Source organism: Gymnoscopelus microlampas (assembly GCF_963454915.1).
Source record: "Gymnoscopelus microlampas genome assembly, chromosome: 8".
NCBI classification, from domain to species: domain Eukaryota; kingdom Metazoa; phylum Chordata; class Actinopteri; order Myctophiformes; family Myctophidae; genus Gymnoscopelus; species Gymnoscopelus microlampas.
Window position 1 is genome coordinate 17,444,642 of NC_139945.1, and position 13,152 is coordinate 17,457,793.

The 13,152-nt window shown below is 41.6% G+C and overlaps 2 protein-coding genes across 2 annotated transcripts in view; one reads left to right on the top strand and one right to left on the bottom strand.

The window, feature by feature from the left end:
* Positions 1 to 13,152, bottom strand: part of LOC311049868 (calpain-5-like) — a 42,879-nt gene that overhangs the window by 13,579 nt on the left and 16,148 nt on the right. The window lies entirely within an intron of this gene.
* ompa (olfactory marker protein a) lies at positions 954 to 4,701 on the top strand. Its single transcript, XM_084063785.1, has 2 exons — positions 954 to 1,218; positions 3,776 to 4,701. Exons 1-2 carry the CDS (start codon positions 1,138 to 1,140, stop codon positions 4,205 to 4,207), a joined length of 513 nt encoding a protein of 170 aa, XP_083919911.1. The 5' UTR covers positions 954 to 1,137; the 3' UTR covers positions 4,208 to 4,701.

The window sequence follows — 13,152 nt, forward strand, 5'->3', positions numbered from 1 at the left end:
AAACAACACATTTCACCCACTTCTTTTTTTAAGGTGTAGGAAAAGACTGAATTGATCCTTTTTCACTTTATTTTCAACTTATCTGATCCAGTAAGACTCAAATAAAGCACGTTCCACGCATACATGATCCCCCCACACACACACACACACACACACACACACACACACACACACACACACACACTAGGGCTGGTAAATTAATATTCAAATTTCGAATATTTCTCGAATATGGGGAAAATACGTATATTCGAATACGAAAATGTATATTCGAATAAAAAAATAAAACGTTTTTTATTTATATGTTTGACAGGGACAATACAAAAAACAATGTATTATTGGATCCGAGCACTTGATACATTGTGTTTTGTATTGTCCCTGTCAAATAATCATTAAAAGAAAAAGAGAAAAAAACATATTTTTTTAAATATATTTTTTTAATAATCATAATAATAATATTTGAATATATTCGAATATCTGCCAATTTTTAAGACCAATATTCGAATATCATTTCTGAGGAAAGTTACCAGCCCTAACACACACACACACACACACACACACACACACACACACACACACACACACACACACACACACACACACACACACACACACACACACACAATCTCTCTCTTTTCTGTGTCACAGCAATCAATAGAGCCACAGGCAGAGGACTATAACAACCCCACTGCCCTCTGGGAGAGAGGGAGGGAGGGGAGAGTGTGAGAGAGAGAGAGAGAGAGAGAGAGAGAGAGAGAGAGAGAGAGAGGGAGGGAGGGAGACAGAGAGAGAGAGAGAGAGAGAGAGAGAGAGAGAGAGAGAGAGAGAGAGAGAGAGAGAGAGAGAGAGAGAGAGAGAGAGAGGGGGAGGGAGGGAGGGAGACAGAGAGTTGGGGGTTGTTGGATGTCTATGAGAGTGGCAGTGAGCGGTAACAGGCAAACAGAGAGAGAGAGAGGAGTGAGAGAGAAAGGAAGAGTGGCACACAGAGACAGACAGAAGACGACACACAATAGTGTTAGGAACAGTGAGGGGAAGAGGAGACAGATATAGAGTTCATCTGACCTGGACGCAGCATCAGAGGACAGACCTCCAACACCACCTCCAGACAGGCAGGCCTTGCCGTCTCCCCAACCCAGGACTATGAGCTCCAATACGGACACGACCCAAGCCCCGTCCAAGGCAATGGTGCTGACATTCAACAAGGATGCCTCACTGACAGAGGTAAGGCTCTGACGAACTGTAACTATACGTCTTACTTATTTGTGCACAATTACACATATATTATCAGTTTAATTCTGAAAGTGTACAAATGCAGCCAAATGGACCCGTAACAGTGGCGTCAATTCAGTAAAAGCTAAGGTGTGGCAAGATTACCTGGCCAGGAAACATTTAGTTTCTGACATATAGGCTATAGAACAGTGTCACATGCAGTGGTGGAAAGTAACTAAGTACATTTACTTAAGTACTGTACTTAAGTAACATTTTGAGGTATTTGTACTTTACTTCTACCTCTACTCCACTACATCTCAGAGGCAAATATTGTACTTTTACTCCACTACATTTACTTGAAAACTTTAGTTACTAGTTACTTTTCAGATATAAATTATGATATAATGAAACATACATTAACCACTTTAAACCTATTTTAAACCTAGGCTATTTGAAAATAGCAGATCTACAAGCTCACAACGCGTCGCATCGCGACGCGTTGTGAGCTTGTAGATCGGCTATTTTCAAATATTTAGTACTTTTACTTTTGGTACTTTAAGTACATTTTGATGCCAATACTTTTGTACTTTTACTCAAGTACTTTTTTTTTCTGGACTTTTACTTGTAAGAGAGTATTTTTATATTGCAGTATTGGTACTTTTACTTAAGTAAAGATTTTGAGTACTTTTTCCACCACTGACTCACATGACAAACTGCATCATCGTTTAAGCATCTTCAACTAGAATTCTCCAAGACACCTATACAAACATTTGGTGGCAGCTGAGCCGTCTTGTACTGTAGGTAGGAATATAAAAATAACAAACAATGGCATGTGGACAACATTGTGATATGTAGTGAGAGGAGGGAACCGGTCTGGAAAGGTGGAGTTATGCACTGCAGAGAAGGAAAGAAAGTCAACAGGAGTAAGACAGAATGTGTGTGTGTGTGTGTGTGTGTGTGTGTGTGTGTGTGTGTGTGTGTGTGTGTGTGTGTGTGTGTGTGTGTGTGTGTGTGTGTGTGTGTGTGTGTGTGTGTGTGTGTGAACGAGAGGGAGGGCAGTGTAAATACCTGTGGTCAACTACTCAAAGTAATGGGGAGTGTAGAAGAGAGGTGAAGAAGAGAGCGCAGGCAGGGTGGAACGGATGGAGGAAGGTGTCAGGAGTGATTTGTGACAGAAGGGTACCAGCAAGAGCGAAGAGGAAAGATGTGCGGCAGTACGGCTTGGTGCATTGGGAGAAGGAAGCTGAAGATGGAACTGCCAGGTAAGAGGAGAAGAGGAAGGGCAAAGAGGAGGTTTATGGATGCAGTGAGAGAAGACATGCAGGTGACTGGAGTCACAGAGGAAGACGCAGAAAACGGAACCAGATGGAAACAGAAGATCCACCGTGGCAACCCCAATGGGAATTAGCCGAGAAGAAGAAGAAGAAGAGACAATGGCATGGAACTGACATAACTCTCTTTAACACCTCAATTATAAATGTACAATCTTTAACTTTAAAAACACTAAGTGTATGTCTTGAGACAACTTAAAGGGGAATTTTGCCCTACACTAGAAAAAAATCATAACTCCATACCGGATCCGCCACAGCTAAAAACGCACGCCTATGGTCCTTGCGCTAGATCGCGTATTTTCATAGCTTTTTTTTGTGAGATCTGACGTTCATAGTGACAGAACACTATGCAACGTGATTGTCTTGAATGCGCCCCACCGGAAGTCTGAGTTATGACATTTTTCTACTGGATATCATAACATCATAGAAAAGGTAAGAAAACCATGGGGCAAAATTCCCCTTTAAGCTAAGCTTTCAAATACAGTCTCACCCTTCTATGATGAAGTTCTGTAGGCTACACATATAAATCGTACATTTTTTCTCTCTGATGTGCGGCAATCAGCACCATGGACAGCGTAAGGGTCAGAGAGTAGAAGAAAGACAAACATGGTCTATATTTTACAGAAATATTTTTTTTCTTTAAATTCATATTCTATTCATAATATATTATTATTATTATTATTATTGAGGTGAGGCCTGTTCCAGTCGTGATGCCTGTTTCAGTTTAAACAAATTAAACATAGCAAAGGACCTGTCTTGACAAGCAACTTGGATTCTACTGATTCCATCCAACATTATCACACAGGCCAGGTCCCTGGTTAAAGTCCAAATGTAACAAAAACAGAGAAAATCAAAGATGAATAAGCCAGACCACAGTAATAATATCAGAGTCTACTAATGCCTTTAAAAAACACAACACAACAGCCAGGAAGAAATAACGCACAGTGGCATAGGTCTGAAAGTGAACATAAGCTACTGCATTTTATGCCACATATGACTTATTCGAAAAAGTTATATGTATCGCATCGCATTGCTTCCAGTGTGAATGCCCCTCTAGAGTGTAAGAATTGACCCTGGTGCAGAAAAAAAAAACGCCCGTCTCAGGCCTGCACTCATAACCAGCAGATTTCAGATCTATCTTTCTCCCTCTCCCTCTTTCCATACTCTTCTATTCCTCTTTCCATCTTCTATCCCTCTATCCTCTGCCCCTCATCTCCTGTCTTACTCCACCCTTCTAGGTGATGCGTCAGCGTGCCGCGTCCCTCCAGCGGACGGGTCAGAAGCGTCAGGACGGCGAGCGTCTGCTGCTGCCCCACGAGGCCGTCTACCGCCTCGACTTCTCCGTCCAGGAGCTGGTCTTCTCCCGCTGGCACGTCTCCCTGGAGGGCCACGGCCGCGTCACCGTCACCGGCACCTCCCAGCTCTGGACCCCTGACCTCACCAACCTGATGACCCGCCAGCTCCTGGAGCCCGTGGGAACGTTCTGGAGGAACGCGGGAGACCCCCCCGACTCCCCGCTCAAGTGCCTGGAGGCGGACATGCAGGAGTTCGGGGAGAGGATCGCTGAACTGGCCAAGGTCAGAAAGGTCATGTACTTCCTGATTGCCTTCAAGGAAGGGGCGGAGCCAGGGAAGGTCAGCTGCGCGGTGGAGTTCACCCCCGAACAGTGACCTTATGAGGACACGGTCGGCGGTAGAGTACGGAGCAAAGCCGGCGACGGATGATAATATTGCCGGAAAGCTCTGCACGACCAGGGTTGGGAGAATTCAAAAATAATTTATGATAACATTTTATTTTTTATTTTATAAAATTAATAAATGATATGATTTGTTACTTCACCTAAAACAAATATTTAAAAAATAATTCACCACTCAAAACTCTCCATTTGGAAAGAGATAACTTTTTCAGGAACTAAAGGAATATAATGACTTTTTGTTGTTTTTGTTTTTGAACACAGAAGATGTTTTGTATAATTGCTTCAATAATTATACAAATATATGCAATAATATAAATATATTTTGATATCTGAAAAAAAAAAACTTTGACTTTGACCATTAGAACTAATAACTCACAATTCCTCCCAACTGATGAAAAAAGTAAACCATTCCCCTTTTCAACTTAACTTAACCCATTAAGACCTGGAACGCATCTGTGTCACTTTAGATTTCTTTGGCTATTCAAAAATAGCAGATCTACAAGCTCATAGTGCGGCACCGAGTGCCGCGCTATGAACTTGTAGATCTGCTATTTTTGAAAAATCTTGAAAAATTTTATTTTTCATTATTTTCATTTAGGATTTAGAAAACATTTTGAAGAATCGACTCAGGTCTTAATGGGTTAAAATGCTTCTATTGTTATAGGCTAAACTACAGATATTGTACATGTCTGATCAGCAGTGGTTTGATATTTAACCCATTAACCCAAAAATAGCCCAAAAATAGCCGATCCAAAAATAGCCGATCTACAAGCTCACAACGCGTCGCGATGCGACGCGTTGTGAGCTTGTAGATCTGCTATTTTCAAATAGCCTAGGTATAAAATAGGGCTAAAGTGGTTAATGTATGTTTCATTATATCATAATTTATATCTGAAAAGTAACTAGTAACTAAAGTTTTCAAATAATTGTAGTGGAGTAAAAGTACAATATTTGCCTCTGAGATGTAGTGGAGTAAAAGTAAAAGTATTGGAAATTGGAAATGCTCAAGTAAAGTACAAATACCTCAAAATTGTACTTAAGTACAGTACTTGAGTAAATGTACTTAGTTACTTTCCACCACTGCTTAGTTGTTTCAGATAGCTCAAATAAACCTGTGAAGGCTGAGTTCATAGAGACGCACAGAGAGAGAGAGAGGAGTATCAAATATACACTTTGCATGTCTGTGAGCCTGAAACAAACAGTGATCAATAGAGAAACATCTATTAAATATCGACTGAAAGCATCATGTGTCCGCGTGCTCTCTTTTCTGCTGATTGTTATTGGTGCTTTTGGACAGGGGGGTGGGGTAGCTCATGGGGGGGGGGGGGGGGGGGGTTAAGGCATAGGAGAGAGGAGTCAAAGGAGGGAACAGGAGAAAGGAGGTGGTGGAAGAAGTAGTTTTTACTTAACGCTCTACTTGATCATGCTATAGTGTCACACAAAAGCATCAAAAGTAGCAGATCTGCAAGCTCGGAACGTGGCGCAAAGCGACGCGTTTCGAGCTTGTATACCGTAGATCTGCTACTTTTGAATTTGAATCCTGAAAAGTAACAGTTTTGGACATATGAGGTTTCCACCCGACAGAGACGATATATACAGTATCTGGTCCTCACTAATGTTCATATAAGATACACAGTTTCTGTCTGCTCACTCTACGTCTCAGAGGAGGCCTGTGGACAGTTCAGAAACCTTCCTACCAATGACGTCATCGGTAGGCATCGGTTTGGTCATATTTTCCTTTTTTTAAATTGATGCAATAACAGTGGCTTCTAGTTCAGCATGCTAAGAGGAAGGAAGAGAAAGACTGTTGTTTCAATTAATCGGAATCCCCATCGATGATGTCATTGGTACCAACTTATAATGAGCATTAGTGAGAACCAAATATGTGAAGATGAGGTTGAAAATGGGTCAAGTGCTTTGTTCAAAGTAAAAGTAAAGTAAAAATGAAGTACCAAATCTAAAAGTATGTGTTCATCACATTAACGTTTCAGCTCGTAAAGGTGAGGCTGACTTTAATTACTTTATGTGCTACTGGCTAACCTATAGGCCTAATAACACATCATTATTGTGTGTGTTTTGTATTAATAATCTACATCTGCAAAGTAATCAGTAACTAGATGAGGGGAGGCGATGAACACTGATGGCAGGGTTGGTTAGAGTTAGAGGCTATTAATATCGTGTGGGACGATCAATGGACAGAACCGCACACACATAAAAACAACAACACCACAGTCACTCACTTAACAATGTTACCAATCTGGTTAGGAAAGGGAGGGAGAGAGAGAGAGAGAGAGAAAAGGAGAGAGAGAGAGGAGGCAGATCGCAAGAGAACAAAGAACAAAGAGAACGTGCGGCAGACAGAATGCTTGACAAAGAGACAAAGGAGGGAAACAGTGGAAGACAAACAAAGAGAGAGAGTGATGGAGACCGGAACTACGATAGCAAGCACTAAGCAGATGAATGATGCCGTCTCCCACCATGAGCGCTTCATGACTCAATAAAGCAAGACCTCACAAATAAACTAAGAGACTGAGGACAATCTGCCAGGCTTTAGCCTCAGCTATACTTAGCTGCGTGCCGGTGTCGTGCTCAGTAAATAGCAGATCTACAAGCTCACAACCCGTCACGAATGTGACGCGTTGTGAGCTTGTTGATCTGCTATTTACGGCATGCAACAACCAGCGTGCAAGTAAGTATGAATCAGTTAAAACTGGGTGGAAAAAAATGGAGCAAGAAAGAGAAAAAAAGATGAACCAGTTGCAGAACCAATCGATTTGTTTAGGGCAGTCCTTCATATTGGGGCAGTGACATAATGCTCTATGCACAGCAGCCATATTGGACAGAAATTGGGCCCCTTCCTTGCTTCCTTCACAGGTGTTACCAATGACACTAATGAAGGCTCTGTTCCATTTAGTGTAGCACGGTGGTTCTCAAACTTTTTAATTTCAAGGACCCCCATAACTCTGAGAGTGTACAAATGGAACCAAATGGACCCGGGAGGGTCCATTTGGTTCCATTTGTACACTCTCAGAGTTACCACCCTCTCAAGGAACCATGAGGGTCCCTGGACCACACTTTGAGACCCACTAGTATTTCTAGTGAGCCAACATGCACAATATCAGCACCCTGACTCTGTTTGACCAGAATGGAACAGAGCCTTCATTAGTATCATTGGTAACACCTGTGAAGGAAGTAAGAAGAGGCCCAAAATGGCTGCTGTGCATAGAGCCTATTGGTTTCCAAAGCAGTGGGCGACGGTATCTGTAGGCGGAAGTCTCAGATTGTCTAGGAATGCGACACAATCATAAAGGCACTTTTATTTGTTGTTTCGTCGTTTTACTTTTATTTGTGAAAAATAGCTATTACCTTTGTGTTGCTTCATTTAGAGAGGAGAGTATAATGATTAGTTATGGTTATGGTTAATAATGTATTTTTTATCCTTTTGTGGTGAAAACTGTTTGAGTTGAAAATCTACCGTCCCCTGGTATGTACTGTACCGTGGAGAAGGAGGTAAAACCTCCGCACACTGGTTTAAAGCTCCCAAAACTTGTTTTATTTAATGGCATAACGTTTCGACCTTATAGGTCTTCATCAGGCAAATATCAATATTATATATACAAATATCATATTTGTCTGATGAAGACTTATAAGGTCGAAACGTTGCGCCATTATTAAATAAAATATGTTTTGAGAGCTGCGGATGTTTTACCTTCTTCTCCTTGATGCTTGCCTTGATGTCCAGCACCTGGCTTAAATACAGGTACAAGATGTTCTTCTCTGTGAAGTGTACTGTACCGTGCAATGCCCTGTCTTAACTCCCAAATCTATGGAGGGAACACTGAGCTCCTACTGGGCCTCATTTGTACTCAGTCTAATGAGCAATTAGACCTGTGTTGTCACACAAACAAACACAGGCACACGATGGCCCAGGAGGCCTCATATACAGTCTGTTAAGCAGAGCATTACACATTACAATGCATTTCAGTCATTGTCTGCATGTGCAGTGCACTGACAGGAAGTGAGTCACTAAAACAACAGTGTGATTCTCATGGGGTCTTCTCATGATTTATAGCCGCTGCAGTAACACTTTACTTAAAGGTCGGGTCTATAATGCATTATAATGCACTTACAAGCCATTATAACACGTGTTGGAAACTTTAAAAAATGCTTATAATCATGTATGACAACTTATAACAACGTTTATATTATAAGCTCACTGGAACAGCACATGATAACTACCTTAACTAAGGTAGTAATAAAGTGTCTTTGTTATAAGTTATTAAGCATAATTATAATCATTTATAACGAGTATTATGAAGCATTATAAGTGCATTATACTGCGGTATAATGCATTATAATGCATTATAAATGTGATTATAAGGCATTATAGACCTGACCAAAGTGTTACCTGGTAGTTATAATGTGCTGTTCCACTGAGTTTATTATGACCGGCAGTTTAAATTATATTTTTATAAGTTATAATACTTCATAAACCTTGTTATACATGCAGGTTGTTATGCATAATTATAAACATTTATAACAAGTTCTATAATGCCTTATAAGTGCATTATAATGCATTATAAATGTAGTCATAACGTATTATAGACCTTAATGTAAAGTCTTACCGCTGAGGTCTTCACAAAGAATGTAAAAATTTGTATAAAGCTGAACAATCACTTTTCCTGTGCAGTCTGTCAGTTATCAATCTGGGAACCCATCGCCAAATCAAAAGGAAAAACAGAGCCCTCTGCTGTTTTTTACTGTCTCAGTTGGCTCTGGGAGGAAGTCGATGTAGCATCCATGCACAAGGAAACCGGGGTGTTGGTCTGCCTTCAGCCTTTCACTTCCGGTGGTGCGACGATGTTTTCATTCCCACTAACAATATTTCTACACGGAACACTAACACCACTTCTCCCAGAGAACATGGATCGTTTTGGTTATAAGCCCACTTGTTTCTATGATGAAAGGGCAAGTTAAAATGTGAATATCTTTCCGTGGTTTTGTCTGCTCCGACGACGCTATTGTTAAATTAGTTTCGGTTTGTTTCTAGTGGGGAAGGATCGGAACACACGTAAATCCCGCCCACTACATTTGATTGGGTAAAGCGCGGCCTGCTTCCTGATCTGAAGGCTCGCCCGCTTGTAGGCCAGTGCGTACGCGATATGACGAACCCCCCCGACAGATTCAAGCGCAGAGCAGAATCTGTTCTTGAGAGATTAGTCAGTTATCAACCCAGGAGCTAAGTGAGCCACTATCCACGACTAAAATGCAGTTTGGGATTATTGTAACGTTCTGCAATGTCAGTCCCTTTGTTCAAAGCTTGTTTTGGTTAGTGTTTTGAAACATAAAAGGGCAAGGCCATCTCTTTTTCACTGCCCATCTAAACATCAATACTGTGGCTCTCCCCATGAAACACATTGACTGAATGAGAGCTCTGAGACCTCTTATGTGTCCCTGTGTGCCCTGTGGCTCAGTCATGAAAGGAGGAGGACAGGCTGAGGCCTCAACACAAGTGATTATGAGAATGTCAGAGAGGGAGAGAGAGAGAGAGAGAGAGAGAGGGAGGGAGGGAGGGAGGGAGAGAGAGATGCTTAATAGTGATGGATTATAGTCATAGCGATGTGTTATAGTATAATGTTACAGTACTGCTCTATATCAGCACTCCTGGACGGCCACTTGTCCAATCAACCAACTCAAGCGGAACTATGTTGTATATAATGTACAGTAGTTGCGGGGTGTGTGTGTGTGTGTGTGTGTGTGTGTGTGTGTGTGTGTGTGTGTGTGTGTGTACAGAATGAATGCAGTAGATGTGGAACAATGGGGGTTTATTTTTCAATGGCTGCTGCTGCCTGTAGGTGTTTTTTTTTTTGTTGTCCCACTGTTTCATGTGTAGTTGGACCAATCCTCATAGAGGAAACAGCTGTTGTGTTCAGAGAGGCCTTATCTAACCCCTGGGGAAGCATCATTACAGCTACGACAGGAGGAATACTGATACTAAACTCACCTCTAGTATATCATTTTTACATAGACACATTCATTTAATATACCATGCCAGTGTCTAGCACAGGGGTCTTCAACAGGGGGGCCGGGACCCCTAGGGGGTCCTCAGAGCTACTATCGCCAAATCTTTGTGTGATAGGATTTAGTTTTTTTACATTAACCACTTGAACCCTAGAATTCCTTTTCTGAGGGGAACATTAGCCAAAAATAGCAGATCTACAAGCTCACAACGCCTCGCGCTGCGAGGCGTTGAGAGCTTGTAGATCGGCTATTTTTGGCAAAGAGGCTATAGGTGTAGAGGCAAAAATAGCAGACTAAGTAAAAAAAATTGTTTTTATCTGAAACACAATTTTATACAATATAGAGTAGGGGGTCCCTGCTTCATCTCTCTCTCAGCTAGGGGGTCCTTGGCCTGAAAACGTTGAAGACCCCTGGTCTAGCATATTCAGCCCTGTGACTTAGACTCACAGTATAGCACGCTAGTTCTCTTACAATAGTTCCACTGAACAGGTGCACCGACTAACCCGCAAACACGGACTGTACTCGCTGGAATCCTCACCCAAACTGGAGGCACCGTGGAGGATTTGAACCCCATAGTCTCCATGATGGTGGGCAGGAACTTTAACCCATGCACCACCCGAGCACCCATGAAGTTATTTTTTTGTCATAGTTATGCTGTTGTCGCAGATGTACGCATTTTAATTTGAAAAGTCTGGTCAATAATAGTGCTTCAGAGAAATCCAAACGTCCATGACATAGGACATTTTACATACTGTACAATACATACAGTATGTAAAACAAACGCACATTTTTTAAATGTCTATGTTTATATATATATCATGGCTGATATATCACGGCTGATGCTGTGAGCGTGAATTGACAATGACATGTATTGATGCTGGGTATGGCCCTTTAACCACATGAAAACAGCAGATCTACAAGCTTGTAGAACTGCTATTTTCACTATTTGACGTACAGTACATGGAAGGTTTAACTTTGTTAACTTCTGTTCCCTATGCCCCCTCGCTCTCTTTCAGTTTCAGTCTCACACACTATCTTCATTCCTTCTCCACCCCCCCCCCCCCCCCCCCCCCGCCCTTCCTCCCTCTCTCTCTATGACTTGCTGTCTTTGTCTCAGTTATTTTCATTGGTTTTGGTTTCAAAACATTCATTCACTTCCTTGGCATGAAGAAACAGTACAAAGCAAATATTGTTTCAGATACAACTGACTTTTTCCTCTTTCCTTTGGTGCCCCATGTACCTCATGTATTCTTCGTTTTCTTTCGCTTTCAATAATTGTTAGTTGTTGTTTGTTTCAGTCAAAACAAGAGGCTAAGAAGTTATAACCTGACTCTGTCAAATGGAAGAAGCTTGCGACACGGAGGGAGGGGGGTTTACCAGGCTAAAGAAGTTATCCTATATATTATTCTGTAACTATCTCTCTTAGACGAGCACTGACTGGGTGTTTCCAGAAGAGAGGATCTTGAACATGTTTCTAAATCACTAATTGGTTGAGGGGGTAGTCCTTGAATCTATTTAATTGAAATAGTCATCTCTTGGCAAGAATGCAGTAAGTTATGTGGGAGTCACTTAACACAAGGCCTCGGCTCTGATATACCAAAAAGGAGGAACCAAGAGACCAATTTGATATTACGTTTCAAATTATCCAGCAGATATTTTGCCAAGAAAATAATGATTAAAAGGACATGACCTTAACACGTAGCAATGTGTCCCTTTGTTTTACATTTACACCATAGGGTCTCAGGGTCTGTGGGGGTTTTCAATTCCTCTCTTTCTGATCAGTAGAAACCAAGTGAAACGGGAACTGCATTCCAGCAGTTCATGGTCATGGTTTCAGCTATAGTGATTGGGTCATAAAGTTGCACCCTTTCCAGTCAAACTTTCCTGGAGCAAGACAAAGCCAAGTCTCTGAAACGTGTCCTTTCCACCATCAGAGGCTAGTAGAACCATTTACCAACTGAAATTTCCCCTCTAAATGTTGCTTGTTATCTTAATCAAAATCCTAATGATTGGAACTAAGCTTGTGCATCTTAAGACCTCCACACAACAGCTCGATGCTGTTTGTTTTTTTGGCGCTTGTCGCCAGGACAACAGGCCGTCCCTCCCTGGGAGGTTGCATCACATGTGCATCTATGAGCAGATAGTTTCCCTTCAGTTGACGGAACACTCGGAGCAGAGGAGCTCCCTCCGAGACCACGAGGAGAGGAGGACAGAGGACATAATAAACCGTGGAAAAAAAGAGAAGGGCATTACACACACGTAAACACTTAAGCCCTACATACTTTGTCGTACAATTTACTGACCCGCCAGCACAACTGCAAAAGACTGATTTCTCAAATTTTCTGTGACATACATTACTGTATACCGTCCTGTCAGCATCCTGACAAGGCGTCCTGTCAGCATCTGTGAGGGAAAACTGTACTTTTCACAAATGTCAAGCATAAAGAAATGTCACAGAAATGCCTAAACATGCTCATGGCCATTGACTTTTGACTCATTTGGGAGTTGAACAACTTATCAATCAATGACTTCTCTTCAAAGAAAGAAGGAGAAAGCCAGTGGTTCAGGTAGGGTATTTTCACATAGCGTGTTTGACCATTCAAAAATGTATATATACACTGCTGTTCATGGCATTTATAGAACAAAATAGACCTAAAGCGGCAGTACCGTAATTCAATATCTCAGAATAGCATAATTTCAAAGTACTACATGCTGTGTTTTTGTGGGTTGCCCTGTGCTTGGCGAAGCCTCACACGAGCGCTATGCGCTTGTCTGTACTATGTAGGGACCCATGGCCAGTATGTGTCCAGAGCCTGTGATCATGATTATTATCCATCTATATCTTTAACCCATTAAAACCGGATTTTAGACCACAGATCTTAACCACTTCAGATTTTA

What these genes read in the sequence shown, in the direction of transcription:
- ompa (XM_084063785.1), top strand. Translation starts at nt 1,138, where the DNA reads ATGAGCTCCAATACGGACACGACCCAAGCCCCGTCCAAGGCAATGGTG. An exon ending in AGGATGCCTCACTGACAGAG is followed by an intron (nt 1,219 to 3,775) that starts GTAAGGCTCTGA and finishes CCACCCTTCTAG; the next exon opens with GTGATGCGTCAGCGTGCCGC.